Genomic DNA, 21613 nt, shown 5'->3' on the forward strand with positions numbered 1-21613 from the left:
AACACGATAACCCACAGACCTACACTCAACACTACAGATAATGGCAATGCATAAAGTGGTTATCAACAGGCGTACCTCACACAAACACGATAACCCACAAGACCCAGCCACTCAGACACTACAGATAAGGTCAATTTGGGTATCAACAGTTACCTCACACAAACACGATAACCCACAGACCTACACTCAACACTACAGATAATGGCAATGCATAAAGTGGTTATCAACAGTCGTACCTCACACAAACACGATAACCCACAGACCTACACTCAACACTACAGATAATGGCAATCACATAAAGTGGTTATCAACAGTCGTACCTCACACAAACACGATAACCCACAGACCTACACTCAACACTACAGATAATGGCAATCACATAAAGTGGTTAGGCCAAAAACAAAAATATGTGTGTTTCAGGTTTCATCTCTGGAAAAAATAGGGTAGGTAGGTAGGAACTTTTTCTTTTTTTTTCTTTTTTTTTTAAACCGTGTTCTTGACATACTCCATATAACCTGTCTGCAAAAATTGCGGTAGATATTGGTTTTTTGTCCTTGGGGTTTTGTTTTTTGGGGTTTTTTTTTGGTAGTCAAAATGTTTTAGGGTCGCAGCGTAAAATTAGGGTCAGTCGGGAAAACGGGAACATACACTTTTTTTTTTTACGCCTTATCAACAGTCGTATCTCACACAAACACTATAACCCACAGACCTACACTCGACACTACAGATAATGGCAATCACATAAAGTGGTTATCAACAGTCATACCTCACACAAACACAATAACCCACAGACCTACACTCGACACTACAGATAATGGCAATCACATAAAGTGGTTATCAACAGTCGTACCTCACACAAACACTATAACCCACAGACCTACACTCGACACTACAGATGATGGCAATCACATAAAGTGGTTATCAACAGTCGTACCTCACACAAACACAATAACCCACAGACCTACACTCGACACTACAGATAATGGCAATCACATAAAGTGGTTATCAACAGTCGTACCTCACACAAACACTATAACCCACAAACCTACACTCCCACTACTCGACACTACAAATAATGGCAATCACATAAAGTGGTTATCAACAGTCGTACCTCACACAAACACAATAACCCACAGACCTACACTCGACACTACAGATAATTGCAATCACATAAAGTGGTTATCAACAGTCGTACCTCACACAAACACTATAACCCACAAACCTACACTCCCACTACTCGACACTACAGATAATGGCAATCACATAAAGTGGTTATCAACAGTCGTACCTCACACAAACACTATAACCCACAGACCTACACTCGACACTACAGATAATGGCAATCACATAAAGTGGTTATCAACAGTCGTACCTCACACAAACACTATAACCCACAAACCTACACTCCCACTACTCGACACTACAGATAATGGCAATCACATAAAGTGGTTATCAACAGTCGTACCTCACACAAACACTATAACCCACAGACCTACACTCGACACTACAGATAATGGCAATCACATAAAGTGGTTATCAACAGTCTAGTTTCTGCATACAATTTATTTACACTTCTCAACAGCCGATATGAGCAATTCGATTAGCAGTATCGCCGCCGCAAGAGTCAATACATTTAATTCCGTTGCACACACAATTAATTATCTTCCCGAGTATACATAATTCATAAAAGGCCAATTCAGCTGTGTCAGCCTCCCGACAAAGCTCGCATACACGCCTTGCGTCAAAACAAATTTTGCGATATTTTTCACGCTGATTAACGCCCCGAGCCATCTTCCAAAAAGAGCAGTCGCGATCTGCAATGATTTCTGAAACGCTCCGTTGCCTCACGCCACACAAATAATCATGTTCATTACGCAAATGTATCTTTGCGGCTGGAGTAAAACAAGAAAATGTGACATGTGCGCTTAACGCGTTTGTCGTAGAACTTGCCATGGAGGAGGACAATTAACTGCCTGTGTAAACGGCAAACTGACCGTGAATCAAAGCGTTATGTGAATGAGACAAAATAAGTTGGTGTCAGACAAATTATATACCCGTGGAAAAAAGTTCCTATGCACCAAAATAAAATAAGTGTAAAAAAAAAAAGTTTGTAAATGGATGAAAATTGAACAAAGATAATAATCACATCAAATTAATTCTGTAAATTGTGTCATAAAGTTAGTTTAAAACTGTAACTGTGGATGCTGTACTCAACAAAATATTTTCAGCATTATACAATTTTTGGATGCAAAAAAAGAAATGTTTTATTTAATGACGCACTCAACACATTTTATTTACGGTTATATGGTGTCAGACCACACAGATTTTGAGAGGAAACCCGCTGTCGCCACTACATGGGCTACTCTTTCCGATTAGCAGCAAGGGATCTTTTATTTGTGCTTCCCACAGGCAGGATAGCACAGACCATGGCCTTTGTTGAACCAGTTATGGATCACTGGTCGGTGCAAGTGGTTTACACCTACCCATTGAGCCTTGCGGAGCACTCACTCAGGGTTTGGAGTCGGTATCTGGATTAAAAATCCCATGCCTTGACTGGGATCCGAACCCAGTACCTACCAGCCTGTTGACCGATGGCCTTTTTGGATGCAACACTGGTCGAAATTTGTTGAAAGAATGTCTGAAATAATAATTCGAAGGAAAGAAATGTTTCATTTAACGACACACTCAACACATGTTTTATTTACAGTTATATGGTATCAAGACTGACTGGCTGGAACGAGAAATAGCCCAATTAATGGGCCCATCAACAGGGATCGATCCCAGACTGACTGCGCATCAGAGATCATAATTTGCTAGCATAATATAATACTAGGAAAAACTGACAAAAACATGCACTAGCTGTTAATATATATATATACTCTTTAAAAAAAGTAGGGGAACCTGAAATATTAAAACATATGTTTTGACCACAGACATCCTAGTGAAGAACGTTCAAGTCTGTTTATCAACACACTGAAACACATTCCAGAGTTTGCACATGCATCACGCAGTTGCCCCGTACATGTGCGTGGGGTATCATTATCAATTTTGAGAATTTCCAGGAAGGTCGATTAATCACTGTGGAACATTATTTCTGTCAATCGTTTTCATTCTGTTGATCATATAGTTGTTATTGTTTTGTTTTTAGTCACTTTTATTGTTTGAATTTGCAATTTACTGATAAAAAAAACGTCAACTTTAAAATTTTACTTCTGACCCGAATCGTCCTTCAAGATCTTTGGTGGTCATAAAACCTACTGTAATACTGAACTACTAGCTGTAATGTTTGCCCAATTAATTCACTATTATCATATAACCATTCCCCACAGCTAATATACCTTACAATTTTGGCAATTGTAAATTCTTATTAGAGTTCCCCTACTTTTTTTGAAGAGTATAATATTTTAATTTGGTATATTTACAAAACAATGTTTTCTTCTTTTTCAAGGTGTAATGGGTTGTGGGACTGATGGATTTAGTTTTTTCCCATCCCAACCAATTCCTTTGGACTGGTACATCAACAGCTGTGGTAGGGATGGTACGTAGCCCAGTAGTAAAGCGCTTGTTTGATGCGTAGTCGGTCTAGGATCAATCCCCGTCGGTGGGTCCACTGGGCTATTTCTCATCACAGCCAGTGCACCACAATTGGTATATCAAAGGCCATGGTATGTACTACCCTGTCTGTGGGATGGTGCATATAAAAGATCCCTTGCTACTAATGGAAAATATAACGGGCTTCCTCGCTATGGCTGTCAAAATGACCATATGTTTGACATCCAATAGTCGATGATTAATAAATCAATTAGCTCTAGTGGTGCCGTTAAACAAAACAAACTTCTTCAATGGCTGTGGTATGTACTGTCTTGTCCTTGGGAAAGTGTTTATGTATCTTATCTGGCTTTTTCATCAGTGGGGGGCCGGGATGTAGCCCAGTGGTAAAGCGGATGTGCTATCCTGTCTGTGGGATGTGCTATCCTGTCTGTGGTATGTGCTATCCTGTCTGTGGGATGTGCTATCCTGTCTGTGGGATGTGCTATCCTGTCTGTGGGATGTGCTATCCTGTCTGTGGGATGTGCTATTCTGTCTGTGGAATGGTGCATATAAAAGATCCCTTGCTATGAATGGAAAAAATGTTGCGGGTTCCCTCTATAAGAATGTATGTCAAAATTATCAAATGTTTGTCATCCAATAGCAGATGATTAATATATCAATGTGCTCTAGTGGCGTCGTTAAACAAAACAAACTTGTTTTTCATCCTGAGTAGCCTTTGTTGCAGCAGTATGTTTTCCATCTTTCTCCCTTGACCAAGTGCTGAAATAACACTAGTGATGTTCCGATGATCAATTATAACAGAAAATTAATCAGTTTCACTATCGATATGATGACAGGGGTGAAGAAATGGAACATATTTCACTGGCCTACCAGACCAGAACCAAGTAAAATTTACTAACCCGCAATAATTTCTACTATAACATTTACTAACCCGCAATAATTTCTAGTCTATAGAATAATATATGATTAATAATATTATAATATACAGTGTCTTCACTTCAAATGATATATAGAGGTATATTGACAAAACATTATTAAGAACACCTGGTAAGTATCAAAAAGACAGATAGACCCGTCGGGCTGGTAGTTGCATTTTTTAACTCGTCTGTCAGAATTTTTACATGCATTTTGGTGAGCGCAGGTGAGTACTTTCTGCTCCCTTGGATGATTGATTATAAAAATCAATAATCGATTGTGTGGGTGGAGTTCACTGTAATTGTTACTCCTGTTTAGATGATGCAATTGATGTTTGGGTTTGTTTTTATGTGAACATAAAAACAAAGATATTGAATGAATTAAGATATTAAATGTAAAATTAACCATCTGTGGGGTTTAGATCCTGGTGAACTTGACAATAGGTGCATGGTCCTCATCATTCAAATCCTTCTATATAATTGTGACCGATTGTGTAATCGAAAGTTGATCGGTTCGTGCAAACCACTTGTAATTGATGATCAATGGCGACATTCAAACAAATTCCCTGCACTTATTAACTCCGTGTTAGACACAGCTAGCCACAGTTTATAATGTGCTGGGGTGTCAGTAAACAAATTCCCTGCACTTATTAACTCCGTGTTAGACACAGCTAGCCACAGTTTATAATGTGCTGGGGTGTCAGTAAACAAATTCCCTGCACTTATTAACTCCGTGTTAGACACAGCTAGCCATAGTTTATAATGTGCTGGCGTGTCAGTAAACATACATTCCTTTCCTTTTCTTTCTTCTGTTGTTTCTTTGTAATTGTGCTTACACCTAGAACCAACTGTTATGTGAATGAAATTATTTATAATAATAATAAAAAAATACATTGTAGTGTTTTACATTTCCAAAGTAATCATTCTGATGAAAACAACATAACAATATGCACCAAAGTACTTATTAAATTATTTTTTAATCATTAAATAATAGTGAATTATCATCCATTCATGTTCACATTGAATAAAATAAAAACTAATTTATTTTGTCCAGACCCTTCCAAATTATAGCCATGTGTTATTTCATAGATTCACAACTCATGCCTGGATGTAGCCCAGTGGTAAAGCACACGCCTGACGTGTGGTCGGTTTAGGATCGATCCCCGTCAGTGGGCCTATTGGGCTATTTCTCGTTCCAGCTAGTGCATCACGACTGGTATATCAAAGGCCATGGTATGTGCTATCCTGTCTGTGGGATGGTGCATATAAAATATTCCTTGCTATTAATGGAAAAATGTAGTGGGTTTCCTCTCTATGACTGTGTCAAAATTTCCAAATGTTTGACATCCAATAGCCGATGATTAATAAATCTATGTACATGTACTCTAGTGGTGTCGTTAAACAAAACAAACTTTTGCTACAGAACTCTATTTTATTCTTGAAAGTACGAGGTTATCTATTTTCACCTGACAGTTAAAGGGTTAACACATGCATTGTTAAATTACCGTATGCATGCAAGGCCCACTAGTAACTGGAACCTGTATTTCATCAGCTGTCATGCCACAGTTAAGGAGTTAACGAATTCTCAAATCCACTCTTGCTGAGCTTAAATAAATTATTAATTTTCCATTACGAGAAATAACGGCCATGTGCACACTTTTGTTCTTCCCGCAAATTACATCAGTGTTGTGCAACGTGTTGTGAAAAAAACCTCTCCACCATCTTGTCAACAGCAAACAATGTTGTAGCACCTCTGTGTTGATGAGCATTTTATTAAGCCACCGAGTTAAAATTGCACCGCGATGAATCGTGCAATCCAATCACCGCGTCCGTATTGAATTAATGATAATAAATCACACATTTAATTACATAAAGTAAATCTAAATTTGGAATCGTGGAATGAGACTAATCTAATCTCTCTCACTGGAGGACTGCAAGCGCGGAATTCATGCAGACGAACACCGACAAAAAAACAAACACACACCAACATGTGATTCTAAAGTCGCACTAAAGTGGCAAACGACACTCACTATTTTATCAGGGACGGAATTTATCGACATTCACGGTGACGGTGAAAGACTTTCGAGCAAAAGTTTGCACATTTTATTGAGTCTTGAGAGCTCTCCGTTAAACTGATGCGATAACACAAATACATGTTTATTTCCCGAAATACGCCAACCTTTTAATTCCACCTTCAAAGCAATTCGTGAAAATTACGAAAGTAAATTAGGTGAAATAACAGGAGTTTTGTAGCCTTGAATAATGGACCCGACATAAGGATGTTTTTATTCCACCCTGAAATGCCAGCTATTCAAGAGCCATAATGCACTATATCCCCCACAACATCTCTAACTTTATTACGCTGAAAAGCAAATGACTGAGAAAAATCAATCGTCGGGAATTGTAAAAGCTCGTTTGATAGCGATGTGGAAACCTCGCACACAAACAGCATGCCATAATAAGCGCTCTTAATTAACAATTTCAACAAAGCATGCAAACGGAATTAATAGCTCTTCAACCATGAGGCAATGTTTAATCTACAGAGAAATTGGCAACGTAGAATACCACTTTCTAATATCCCAATCCTAACAAGATAATCAAGAAAATAATAGGCGTTTGGTGACATTCAAACAGGCATGTGTGTGGTACTTTGCTATCTTATGGCTTTCTGTAGAACCTTGTTAGTGTAACAATCCAAGCGTTCAGTTGAACAAAAAAAAAGAAGAAAATCTTCATCAACAGAAGTCTAAAATTCTCAATCTAGTTGTGACAGTTTAATGCTCACAAATAAAGTGACAAGCGTAATTCAACTTTAATAACACACAAGTGTATCACGCAATCGGTTGTTACATCATAGCAAGGGAATCGTGAAACATCATTGTAGAATATGATAGGAAACAAAATTAATGTTTATTTAACAACATCTTCGGACATTTTAAAGTGCTTTTCTTAAAGTTGCATAACGGTGGATATTCTCTGGGAAAAAAAACTTATTAATTTGAAATGTAAATATTATCCCTTGCAATCAGCTGTCACATCATAACAAGGTAATCATGAAACACCATTGTAGAATATGATAGAAAATGTAATGAAAGTTTCTTTAACTATATCTTTGAAACATTTTAAAGGGCTTCTCTAAAAGTTGCATAACGGTGGATATTCTCTATTAAAAAAATACTTATTAATTTGAAATGTAAATATTATACCTTGCAATCAGCTGTCACATCATAACAAGGTAATCATGAAACATTGTTGTAGAATATGATAGAAAATGTAATGAAAGTTTCTTTAACTGTATCTTTGAAACATTTTAAAGGGCTTCTCTAAAAGTTGCATAACGGTGGATATTCTCTATTAAAAAAATACTTATTAATTTGAAATGTAAATATTATACCTTGCAATCAGCTGTCACATCATAACAAGGTAATCATGAAACATTGTTGTAGAATATGATAGAAAATGTAATGAAAGTTTCTTTAACTGTATCTCTGAAACATTTTAAAGAGGGGACAAGACATAGTCCAGTGGTAAAACTTTCTCTTGATGCGCGGTCAGTTTGGGATCAATCCCCGTCAGTGGGCCCATTGCGCTATTTCTCGCTCCAGCCAGTGCACCATGACTGGTACATCAAAGGTTGTGGTACGTGCTATCCTGTCTATGGGATGGTGCAACTCATGAGATATGATTGCAAACTTTAACTCGATGAGATATAAATCATATTTGACAAAAACATGAAATATCCTCTATTTAGTAATAAAACGTCAGTGTACATGTATCTGTGAAGGAATTTTATTATACTAATAATAATGGAAATATAAATCTATGAGTTACCAGGACCCCGTTTCATGAATGAATGTTTAATGAAACCCCATGTGCAGCACAAAACAATACATCGGCTAATGAGTGAGAAACAATGGTAAATAAATACAATGACAGAAATGTTTTATTTAACGACGCACTCAACACATTTTATTTATAGTTATATGGCGTCAGACATATGGTTACGGTCCACACAGATATTGAGGAAGCAAACCCACTGTCACCACTTAATGGGCTACTCTTTTCAATTAGCAGCAAGGGATCTTTTATATGCACCAATTCAGACAGGATAACACATACCACGGCCTTTGATATACAAGTTGTGGTGCACTGGCTGGAGTGAGAAATAGCCCAATGGGTTCACTGATGGGGATCGATCCCAGACCGACCGTGCATCAAGCGAACACTTTACCACTGGCTAGCCCAGTCCCCCAAATAAATACAAATATGTATATAAATGAATTGATGATCATTATCAACATAAAACTTCTAAAGTTACAAATATCCATTTTGCATGCAATCAGATATTCAAAGATATAACTGAGAAATCAATAACATGTAGTTATTTATTAGAAATAAATGTCAAAATAGCAAAATACGTCACTTGAAGCATGCAGTCTAGCACCGAGATACATCTCGCTCTAGCCAGACCAGAACATACCATTAACGTGAATCTAATTAAATGACTGGCTCAGATGCCCAGTCTAGACTCTAAAGCCATACAAACCGGTAGTATGTGGTTAGCGCTTAACTATAGTCTGTGCCTTGAGGCAAGATTCTATATAAGAAACGCCTGGTGCGTAATCGAACTAGGATCGATCCCAGTCAGTGGACCCTATTGGGTTATTTCTCGTTCCAGCCAGTGCTTCACAACTGGTGGGAAAAGAAATGCTGTGGTATGTAATATCCTGCAGTGTACGACAAATGTTTAAGAAAGTTGCTAGCCCTCACAGAGGCTTGGGCTAGTGCCCTATGTATTATAGTAATATAGTTGATAATTTCAACTAGCCCAGACCAAAAATTCACTAGCCCAGACCGAAGGTGAGTAGATTTGTCGAAGCCTGTGTACCTGCTATGAGATAAGAAGTTTGTTTTAGTTTAACGACACCACTAGAGCACACTGATTTATTAATCATCGCCTATTGGATGTCAAACATATGGTCATTTTGACACAGTAATAGAGGGGAAACCTGCTACATTTTTACATTAGTAGAAAGGGATTTTTTATATGCACCATCCCACAGACAGGATAGCACATACCATGGCCAATGATATACCAGTCGTGGTGCACTGGCTGGAACAAGAAATAGCCCAATGGGCCCACCGACCCCCATGATCACATTAAGTGCATAAGATAGTTATGCACTTTAAAAAAAAAGGAGCACATTGATTAATGAATCATCGGCTACTGGATGTCAAACACTTGGTAATACTGACTTGTAGTCATTGTAGGGAACCCGCTACATTTTTCCTAATGCAGCAAGGGATCTTTTATATGCACCATCCCAAAAACAGGATAGCACATACCACAGCCTTTGATATACCAGTTGTGGCACACTGGTTGGAACAAAAAATAGCCTAATGGGCCCAGTGACAGGAATCAATCCCAAACCGACCACGCATCAAGCGAGCACTTTACCACTGGGCTACGTTCCGCCCCACGATCACATCATGCACTTAAGGTTATCTTAGTGCTAAAATCACTTCACAGAACAGGACCCTGGTCCTTGGATCAGGTTCATTTATTCATTCCTTCATTCATTTAGCTCAGTTGGTTGAGTGCTCATCTGAGGTGCTTGCATCGCAGGATGGAACCCCCTCAGTGGATCCATTCAATTGATTGGGTTTTTTCTGATTCCAACCAGTGCACCACAACTGGTCAAAGGTCAAGGTGTGTGCTTTTCTGTCTGTGGGAAAGATCCATTGCTGCATTAGGAAAAATATAGCGGGTTTCCTCCAATGACTATGAGTCAGAATTAATTACCAAATGTTTGACATCCAATATCGATGATTTAATTAATGTGCTCCAGTGGTGTCGTTAAACAAAACATAGTATATAAACACTATACTGAGGCTATAATAAAATATATACATGCAGTGCACTGTCCATTGAGCTCTTAGAATTCACTGTGAAGAGGAAGGAAGGAAATGATTTATTTAACAACACACTCAACACATTTTATTTACGGTTATATGGCATGGGACATATGGTTAAGGACCACACAGATATTGAAAAATGAAACCCGCTGTTGCCACTTCATGAACTACTCTTTTCACAGACAGGATAACACATACCATGGCCTTTGATATACCAGTGGTGGTGCACTGGCTGGAACAAGAAAAATAACCCAATGGGCCCACTGACGGGGATCGATCCCAGACCGACCGCGCATCAAGCGAATGCTTTACCACTGGGCTACGTCCTGCCCCTCACTCTGAATAGGAGAATATTTTGAAAGTTTAACTACTGAGCCAACAAGGCCAATCATTCTTTTTGAAAGAAAGAAATGCCAGGCCTTCAATAAACACTGGGTCTCCAATCAATGCTGGGCATGCATGACAAATTCAATCATTGGTTACACCCTGGCATAATATTTTTAACAAACTAAAATATACCATTAAAATGAAAGGTCCTTTTTTATCACTTTGCCTGAAAAAGAAATTTACTTTAAAAAAAATAATTGCCAAGCCTCAAATAAGCGCCATTTTGGGTAATCATGAATAAGTGCCAGAGCATTTATTAGAGAAAAAAAAGGTTCGGTACTTAAATTTAGCCCCAAGTCCAGACTTTAAACTTTTACAAGTTTTTACTTGTAGAAGTTTAAAGCCTTGCTGTGTTTTAAGAATACAGCCAAAAACAACCACAGTTAGCTAAAATATACTCTTCAAACCAAAGTAGGGAAACTCTAATAAGAATTTACAAAATTGTAAGGTATATTAGCTGTGGGGAATGGTTATATGATAATAGTGAATTAATTGGGTAAACATTACAACCAGTAGTTCAGTATTACAGTAGGTTTTATGACCTCCAAAGATCTTGAAGGACGATTAGGGTCCAAAGTGAAATTTGAAAGTTGACGTTTTTTTATCAGTAAATCGCAAATTCAAACAATAAAAATGACTAAAAACAAAACAATAACAACTGTATGATCAACAGAATGAAAACGATTGACAGAAATAATGTTCCACAGTGATTAATCGACCTTCCTGGATATTGTCAAAATCGAGAATGATACCCCACACATGTGTACGGGGCAACAGCGTGATGCATGTGCAAACTATGGAATGTGTTTGGGTGTGTTGATAAACAGACCTGAACGTTCTTTACTAGGATGTCTGTGGTCAAAACATATGTTTTTATATTTCAGGTTCCCACACTTTTTTTGAAGAATATAGATTATCAAAACCTGCAAAAATTGCAAGAGCTCAGTTTGCTATTTATAGATAATCAAAGTCAGCAAAGGTTGTAGGAGCAATCTCCACTAAAGACGGCCACCAGTGTAATATTGTATCAAGACACGTAACCACTGCTATCAAAGACCTTGCTATAAAGAAACACTTTTTCTTAGTTGTTTCCCATCAAAAGTATCACAATCAAAGAGCGGTCAACATGGGGATTTCAGACTGCAGCCAACACTTTCACTTAGGTCAGGCCCATGGTCCAGGTCTGCAGATTGTATTTTCTAATCAACAACCTTCATTATCCACCGCTAAATCAACATTAATTGAAAATTCAATTTTATACTTCAAACACTTCTTTTTATTAATAATAAATTCTGTTTAAATAAAGCTGTTTACTAATAAATTCACCTAAAATTAATTGAACTGAAAATAATTATGGGTTTTTGGGGTTATTTTTGAGAAGTTTATGAATGTTATTTTTCATCCACCAAAGACTCATTTTCCGCTGATGAATCACCACTTGATTAAAAACTCAATTTTACACTTCCAGAAGTGTTTTAATAGTAAATTAATTTTTTAAAAAACAAATTAAAAAAACCTGTTTTCATATTTGTGTAAATATTAGAAAACATTCATCAGAATGAATGTCAAAGTTCACTGTGCAAGAAATTCTGGGAATGATCATATATGTCTATCAACTATTCAGAGTAATTGCTTTATCTAGTCATAAGTAAATTACTATTTACATATTGACAATTACCGACACCATTGATGTTTATTAGGTTTATAACTTGTCAGACGATGAAGGAATGACAGCATGTTTCACTTTAATAAGGAAGTTCAGTGTTTTAAAACAGTGATGTTCAAAACAATTAGATGTGTGATTTCTTCAAAATTAGGTCATGGCAGGATGCAATGAATGAATGAATGTTTAACGACACCCCAGCACGAAAAATACATCGGCTATTGGGTGTCAAACTATGGTAATGCAAATAAATAAAGTGATGATCAACATCAATATAAAAATTCAAGGTTTAAACAAAAACAGTGTTTAGAGCACAGCTGAATTTCTAGTCCAATGGGAGCTTCATATTTGGTCACGTGAAGTACATTTATATCGCGATAATGTACTTCAGACATTCACTTTATAAGCGGTATTGCTGCACGTGCAGTCATAACGACTTTGGCTCTGCTCTAAGACAGTTAGAGGACGAGTAACAATACTTTATCGGCGTATAAAGGTAGTGTCGCACGAGAAAACGCTCGGCTAACGCCTCGCCTTTGTCTCGTGCGACACTACCTTTATACGCCGATAAAGTATTGTTACTCGTCCTCTAACTATTATAAAGAACTGTGCAAAAATACAAATACAAATATCACAGAATTTTACGGACACCGAATTTTACTCTAAACTTCAATGTTGTGCTATATTGGCCATTCTCAAAGAGAATGTTACACCCCTGCACCACGGTGAGGTTACAGAACGCGCAGGGGTGGCAGAATGCAGGTCATGTGCTTATGTTGAAGTAACCACTGTTTAATTTTTTATTAATATATATATTTTTCAAACCTACACCATTATTGGATGTTAACATCTGGTTTGGGCTACTACAAACATAAGAATGACAAGAAATACCGTATTTATATAGACAGTGATATTCAAAACAGGACAGTATCTTTAATATTTAATTTTACTAATAAACAATAATTATCTGTTAGTTGTACATGTAAACACCTTACAATGTAGCTAAATCAGGACAGTCGTTTTAATCTGGATTATTTTCCTTCCTTCAAATCCACCTCCGCCACGCCCCACCCCCACCTCTCCCATGCCCCACCACCTCGATAAACCAATAAATCTGACTGGACTAACCTAAATTTACATAACACCAGCAATGTCAGAGTAACAATCAACTTAAAAATATAATCAAACTATAATTCCAATTATATGCTGGGCCATCTGCAGTTATGTCCCCTTGAGAGCTCTCTATATCAGATCAAACTGTGAGGAAGCAACACACCGGTACTTACAAGTTCACATGGGCACCAGTGTGTTTCCACTACATTACATGGTTGCTTGGGAAATAATTAACCAGCAGTGTAGGGAGGTTGTGTGGGTGTGTATCACCGCCAAGCACCAACTCCAACAGGTTAATTATCAGAAAGCACAGAGCCTGTACAACCAGACAGAGAAACACACAAACCAGGCAAACACTCAAATAGTGTGAATCAGTATTAAGAATGATGTTTACTGTTGGAACACCTTTTAAAGCCTCAATGATTGTTTTAAAAAAAAAAAAAAAAAAAAAAAAAAAAACCCAGGCAAACACTCAAAGAGTATGAATCATTATTAAGAATGATATTTACTGATGAAAAACTTATTAAAGCCACAATTATCACCTTCAACAATGATGGAAAACACAAGTTAACAAACACAAATAAGAATTCTGTGCGATTTTAAATATCTTGCATACCACAAACGTATTACATGTCACCGACAGTTACATCCATAGATTCATAGTTTGTGGGAAATGGAGGCCCCTATCTCACCTTCAATGATTCAGTGATCGAAAACACAAACAAATAAAGAAACTCAAACATGAATTCCGCGAAATTAAATGTCTCGCCTGACCCACCACAAATGCATTAGATGTCACTGACAGTTACATCCATAGATTCATAGTTTGTGGGAAATGGAGGCCCCTATCTCACCTTCAATGATTCAGTGATCGAAAACACAAACAAATAAAGAAACTCAAACATGAATTCCGCGAAATTAAATGTCTCGCCTGACCCACCACAAATGCATTAGATGTCACTGACAGTTACATCCATAGATTCATAGTTTGTGGGAAATGGAGGCCCCTATCTCACCTTCAATGATTCAGTGATCGAAAACACAAACAAATAAAGAAACTCAAACATGAATTCCGCGAAATTAAATGTCTCGCCTGACCCACCACAAATGCATTAGATGTCACTGACAGTTACATCCATAGATTCATAGTTTTTGAGAAATGGAGGCCCCAATTTCACGTTCAATGATTCAATGATTCAAAAGAAACAAATTAACAAAGTCAAACATAAATTCTATGGAACTAAATGTCTTGCCTACCATAAACATTTTTGATGTTGCTGACATTTGTATCATAGATCCATAGTTTGTGAAATATAAAGCTGAATGCAACGCTTTAAATAATATAGAGCTATATGAAAATATTGATCAATGCTTTTGCTGCCACTGTCAAAAAAATAACTAGTTTGTGGGAAATGGAGGCCTGTATTACACCTTCAATGATTCAGTGATCGAAAAAAAGAATACCTGTATTACAACTTTAACAAGAATACCTAGTTTGTTTAAAATGAAGGCCCCTATCTCATCTTTAAAAATTCAGTATCGAAAACACCTTTAAAAAGAATACCATGTATTACATCTTTAAAAATGAATACCTGTATCTCACCTTTAAAAAGAATACCTAAATTACAAACAAATAAAGAATCAAACATGAATTATAGTTTTAAAATGGAGGCCCCTATCTCACCTTCAATGATTCAGTGATAAAACACAAACTTTAAAAAGAATACCTGTATTACAGTTTAAAAAGAATACCTGTATTACACCTTTAAAATTCATACCGTATTACAAACAAAAAAAGAAACTCAAACATGTATTACATAGTTTAAAAAGAATACCTGTATTGCACCTTTAAAAAGAATACCTCAGTTTATCGAATACCATCTTTAAAAAGAATACCTGTATTGCACCTTTAAAAAAATGAATACCTGTATTACACCTTTAAAAAGAATACCTGTCGAAACATCTTTAAAAAGAATACCTGTATTACACTTTAAAAAGAATACCTGTATTACATCTTTAAACCAGAATACCTGTATTACATGAATACCTGTATTACACCTTTAAAAAGAATACCTGTATTACACCTTTAAAAAGAATACCTGTATTACATCTTTAAAAAGAATACCAGTATTACATCTTTAAACAGAATACCTGTATTACATCTTTAAAAAGAATACCTGTATTACATCTTTAAACAGAATACCTGTATTACATCTTTAAAAAGAATACCTGTATTACACCTTTAAAAAGAATACCTGTATTACACCTTTAAAAAGAATACCTGTATTACACCTTTAAAAAGAATACCTGTATTACACCTTTAAAAAGAATACCATCTTTAAAAAGAATACCTGTATTACATCTTTAAAAAGAATACCTGTATTGCACCTTTAAAAAGAATACCAGTATTACATCTTTAAAAAGAATACCTGTATTACACCTTTAAAAAGAATACCTGTATTACACCTTTAAACAGAATACCTGTATTACACCTTTAAACAGAATACCTGTATTACAAAAGAATACCTTTAAAAAGAATACCTGTATTACACCTTTAAAAAGAATACCTGTATTACACCTTTAAAAAGAATACCTGTATTGCATCTTTAAAAAGAATACCTGTATTACACCTTTAAAAAGAATACCTGTATTACACCTTTAAAAAGAATACCTGTATTACATCTTTAAAAAGAATACCTGTATTACACCTTTAAAAAGAATACCTGTATTACATCTTTAAACAGAATACCTGTATTACACCTTTAAAAAGAATACCTGTATTACACCTTTAAAAAGAATACCTGTATTACACCTTTAAAAAGAATACCTGTATTACACCTTTAAAAAGAATACCTGTATTACACCTTTAAAAAGAATACCTCTATTACATCTTTAAAAAGAATACCTGTATTACACCTTTAAAAAGAATACCTGTATTACACCTTTAAAAAGAATACCTGTATTACACCTTTAAAAAGAATACCTGTATTACACCTTTAAAAAGAATACCTGTATTACACCTTTAAAAAGAATACCTGTATTACACCTTTAAAAAGAATACCTGTATTACACCTTTAAAAAGAATACCTGTATTACACCTTTAAAAAGAATACCTGTATTACACCTTTAAAAAGAATACCTGTATTACACCTTTAAAAAGAATACCTGTATTACACCTTTAAAAAGAATACCTGTATTACACCTTTAAAAAGAATACCTCTATTACACCTTTAAAAAGAATACCTGTATTACATCTTTAAAAAGAATACCTGTATTACATCTTTAAAAAGAATACCTGTATTACATCTTTAAAAAGAATACCTGTATTACATCTTTAAAAAGAATACCTGTATTACACCTTTAAAAAGAATACCTGTATTACACCTTTAAAAATAATACCTGTATTACACCTTTAAAAATAATACCTGTATTACACCTTTTGATTTTTCATCATGGAAGCCGAAACACAAGTTTTAAGAGGACACAAGTACTGTAACCACTAAAAATAGTTTACAACACTTAATAACTAGGATGAATGCCGATTACGTTTTTAAAACAAGATTATGTTTATGAAGAATCTAACAGTGTACTCACAATAAACAGTAACTAGGGACAATGCCAAGATTATGTTTTTAAAACAAGATTATGTCTATGAAGAATGTAACAGTGAGATAAACAATAACTAGATTATGTTGATGAAGAACATAACAGTGTACTCACAATGCACAGTGAGATAAATCCATGAGCCATTGACGGTAGTTTCCTCAGCGCCATCTATGAAGATAATGTTACACTCGTACCAGCCTTCATCCTCCGCCTGGATGTTCGTCACCTGCGGAAGAAAGGAAGGTCTGTTTAACGACACCCCAGCACATTTTTAAAAGTTGGTAGCGGTGTTGCGGTATCTGTGTGGGGTATCTATCATACTTGATGAAGATGGGCATCTCTAACAGGTTCTTACATACATACAACATGTATTAAATGAGAACTCACCTTGAGCAACACCCACCCGCCGAGTTTGATGCAGTTGCGGTAGCGTTGTTGTCATTGTCGTAGCGTTGTTGTGGTATGTACGCAGTATTTATCATATTTGATGAAGATGGGCATCTCTAACAGGTTCTTACATACATACAACATGTATTAAATGAGAACTCACCTTGAGCAACACCCACCCGCCGAGTTTGATGCAGTTGCGGTAGCGTTGTTGTCATTGTCGTAGCGTTGTTGTGGTATGTAAGCAGTATTTAACATATTTGATGAAGATGGGCATCTCTAACAGGTTCTTACATACATACAACATGTATTAAATGAGAACTCACCTTGAGCAACACCCACCCGCCGAGTTTGATGCAGTTGCAGTAGCGTTGTTGTCATTGTCGTAGCGTTGTTGTGGTATGTACGCAGTATTTAACATATTTGATGAAGATGGGCATCTCTAACAGGTTCTTACATAAGACGACATGTATTAAATGAGAACTCACCTTGAGCAACACCTCTCCACTGAGTTTAATGCGGTTGTGGTAGCATTGCTGCGGTTATGGTAGCATTGCTGTGGTATGTGTGCAGTATTTAACATATTTGATGAAGATGGGCATCTCTAACAGGTTCTTACATAAGACGACATGTATTAAATGAGAACTCACCTTGAGCAACACCTCTCCACTGAGTTTAATGCGGTTGTGGTAGCATTGCTGCGGTTATGGTAGCATTGTTGCGGTATGTGTGCAGTATTTAACATATTTGATGAAGATGGGCATCTCTAACAGGTTCTTATATAAGATGACATGTATTAAATGAGAACTCACCTTGAGCGACACCTCTCCACTGAGTTTAATGCGGTTGTGGTAGCATTGCTGCGGTTATGGTAGCATTGCTGTCATTGTGGTACCATTGCTGTCATTGTGGTAGCATTGCTGTCATTGTGGTACCATTGCTGTCATTGTGGTAGCATTGCTGTCATTGTGGTACCATTGCTGTCATTGTGGTACCATTGCTGTCATTGTGGTACCATTGCTGTCATTGTGGTACCATTGCTGTCATTGTGGTAGCATTGCTGTCATTGTGGTAGCATTGCTGTCATTGTGGTAGCATTGCTGTCATTGTGGTACCATTGCTGTCATTGTGGTAGCATTGCTGTCATTGTGGTAGCATTGCTGTCATTGTGGTACCATTGCTGTCACTGTGGTACCATTGCTGTCAATGTGGTAGCATTGCTGTCACTGTGGTACCATTGCTGTCACTGTGGTAGCATTGCTGTCACTGTGGTAGCATTGCTGCCACTGTGGTACCATTGCTGTCACTGTGGTAGCATTGCTGTCATTGTGGTAGCATTGCTGTCATTGTGGTAGCATTGCTGTCACTGTGGTACCATTGCTGTCACTGTGGTAGCATTGCTGTCACTGTGGTAGCATTGCTGTCACTGTGGTAGCATTGCTGTCACTGTGGTAGCATTGCTGCAGTATTTGCGCAGGGCACCTCTAACAGGTTCTTACATACGAGGACATGTATTAAATGAGAACTCACCTTGAGTGACACCTCCCCACTGAGTTTTATACGGTTTCGGTATCGTTGCTGTGGTATCTGCGCGGGGTAGCCGACATACTTGATGAAGATGGGCATCTCTAACAGGTTCTTACATACGACGACATGTATTAAATGAGAACTCACCTTGAGTGACACCTCCCCACTGAGTTTTATACGGTTTCGGTATCGTTGCTGTGGTATCTGCGTGGGGTAGCCGTCATACTTGATGAAGATGGGCACCTCTAACAGGTTCTTACATACGAGGACATGTATTAAATGAGAACTCACCTTGAGTGACACCTCCCCACTGAGTTTTATATGGTTTCGGTATCGTTGCTGTGGTATCTGCGCGGGGTAGCCGTCATACTTGATGAAGATGGGCATCTCTAACAGGTTCTTACATACGACGACATGTATTAAATGAGAACTCACCTTGAGTGACACCTCCCCACTGAGTTTTATACGGTTTTGGTATCGTTGCTGTGGTATCTGCGCGGGGTAGCCGTCATACTTGATGAAGATGGGCACCTCTAACAGGTTCTTACATACGACGACATGTATTAAATGAGAACTCACCTTGAGTGACACCTCCCCACTGAGTTTTATACGGTTTCGGTATCGTTGCTGTGGTATCTGCGCGGGGTAGCCGTCATACTTGATGAAGATGGGCACCTCTAACAGGTTCTTACATACGACGACATGTATTAAATGAGAACTCACCTTGAGTGACACCTCCCCACTGAGTTTTATACGGTTTCGGTATCGTTGCTGTGGTATCTGCGCGGGGTAGCCGTCATACTTGATGAAGATGGGCATCTCTAACAGGTTCTTACATACGAGGACATGTATTAAATGAGAACTCACCTTGAGTGACACCTCCCCACTGAGTTTTATACGGTTTCGGTATCGTTGCTGTGGTATCTGCGCGGGGTAGCCGTCATACTTGATGAAGATGGGCACCTCTAACAGGTTCTTACATACGACGACATGTATTAAATGAGAACTCACCTTGAGTGACACCTCCCCACTGAGTTTTATACGGTTTCGGTATCGTTGCTGTGGTATCTGCGCGGGGTAGCCGTCATACTTGATGAAGATGGGCATCTCTAACAGGTTCTTACATACGACGACATGTATTAAATGAGAACTCACCTTGAGTGACACCTCCCCACTGAGTTTTATACGGTTTCGGTATCGTTGCTGTGGTATCTGCGCGGGGTAGCCGTCATACTTGATGAAGATGGGCATCTCTAACAGGTTCTTACATACGACGACATGTATTAAATGAGAACTCACCTTGAGTGACACCTCCCCACTGAGTTTTATACGGTTTCGGTATCGTTGCTGTGGTATCTGCGCGGGGTAGCCGTCATACTTGATGAAGATGGGCATCTCTAACAGGTTCTTACATACGACGACATGTATTAAATGAGAACTCACCTTGAGTGACACCTCCCCACTGAGTTTTATACGGTTTCGGTATCGTTGCTGTGGTATCTGCGCGGGGTAGCCGTCATACTTGATGAAGATGGGCACCTCTAACAGGTTCTTACATACGACGACATGTATTAAATGAGAACTCACCTTGAGTGACACCTCCCCACTGAGTTTTATACGGTTTCGGTATCGTTGCTGTGGTATCTGCGCGGGGTAGCCGTCATACTTGATGAAGATGGGCATCTCTAACAGGTTCTTACATACGACGACATGTATTAAATGAGAACTCACCTTGAGTGACACCTCCCCACTGAGTTTTATACGGTTTCGGTATCGTTGCTGTGGTATCTGCGCGGGGTAGCCGTCATACTTGATGAAGATGGGCATCTCTAACAGGTTCTTACATACGACGACATGTATTAAATGAGAACTCACCTTGAGTGACACCTCCCCACTGAGTTTTATACGGTTTCGGTATCGTTGCTGTGGTATCTGCGCGGGGTAGTCGTCATACTTGATGAAGATGGGCATCTCTAACAGGTTCTTACATACGACGACATGTATTAAATGAGAACTCACCTTGAGTGACACCTCCCCACTGAGTTTTATACGGTTTCGGTATCGTTGCTGTGGTATCTGCGCGGGGTAGCCGTCATACTTGATGAAGATGGGCATCTCTAACAGGTTCTTACATACGACGACATGTATTAAATGAGAACTCACCTTGAGTGACACCTCCCCACTGAGTTTTATACGGTTTCGGTATCGTTGCTGTGGTATCTGCGCGGGGTAGCCGTCATACTTGATGAAGATGGGCATCTCTAACAGGTTCTTACATACGACGACATGTATTAAATGAGAACTCACCTTGAGTGACACCTCCCCACTGAGTTTTATACGGTTTCGGTATCGTTGCTGTGGTATCTGCGCGGGGTAGCCGTCATACTTGATGAAGATGGGCATCTCTAACAGGTTCTTACATACGACGACATGTATTAAATGAGAACTCACCTTGAGTGACACCTCCCCACTGAGTTTTATACGGTTTCGGTATCGTTGCTGTGGTATCTGCGCGGGGTAGTCGTCATACTTGATGAAGATGGGCATC

At 37.9% G+C, this 21613-nt stretch overlaps 1 protein-coding gene across 1 annotated transcript in view; it reads right to left on the reverse strand.

Moving 5' to 3' along the window:
* The window catches only part of LOC121386106, a 170565-nt gene extending 148953 nt beyond the window's left edge, over positions 1-21612 (reverse strand). The window contains exons 1-2 of the mRNA XM_041516903.1: positions 19069-21612; positions 17266-17377 (exon numbers count right to left, since the gene is read on the reverse strand). Coding sequence (XP_041372837.1) covers positions 17266-17377; positions 19069-21612 — 2656 coding nt within the window. The remainder of the gene's footprint in view (positions 1-17265; positions 17378-19068) is intronic.
* Between the last annotated feature and the right edge of the window lies 1 nt (position 21613).

The sequence above is a fragment of the Gigantopelta aegis genome, chromosome 12 (genome assembly GCF_016097555.1).
Source record: "Gigantopelta aegis isolate Gae_Host chromosome 12, Gae_host_genome, whole genome shotgun sequence".
NCBI lineage: Eukaryota > Metazoa > Mollusca > Gastropoda > Neomphalida > Peltospiridae > Gigantopelta > Gigantopelta aegis.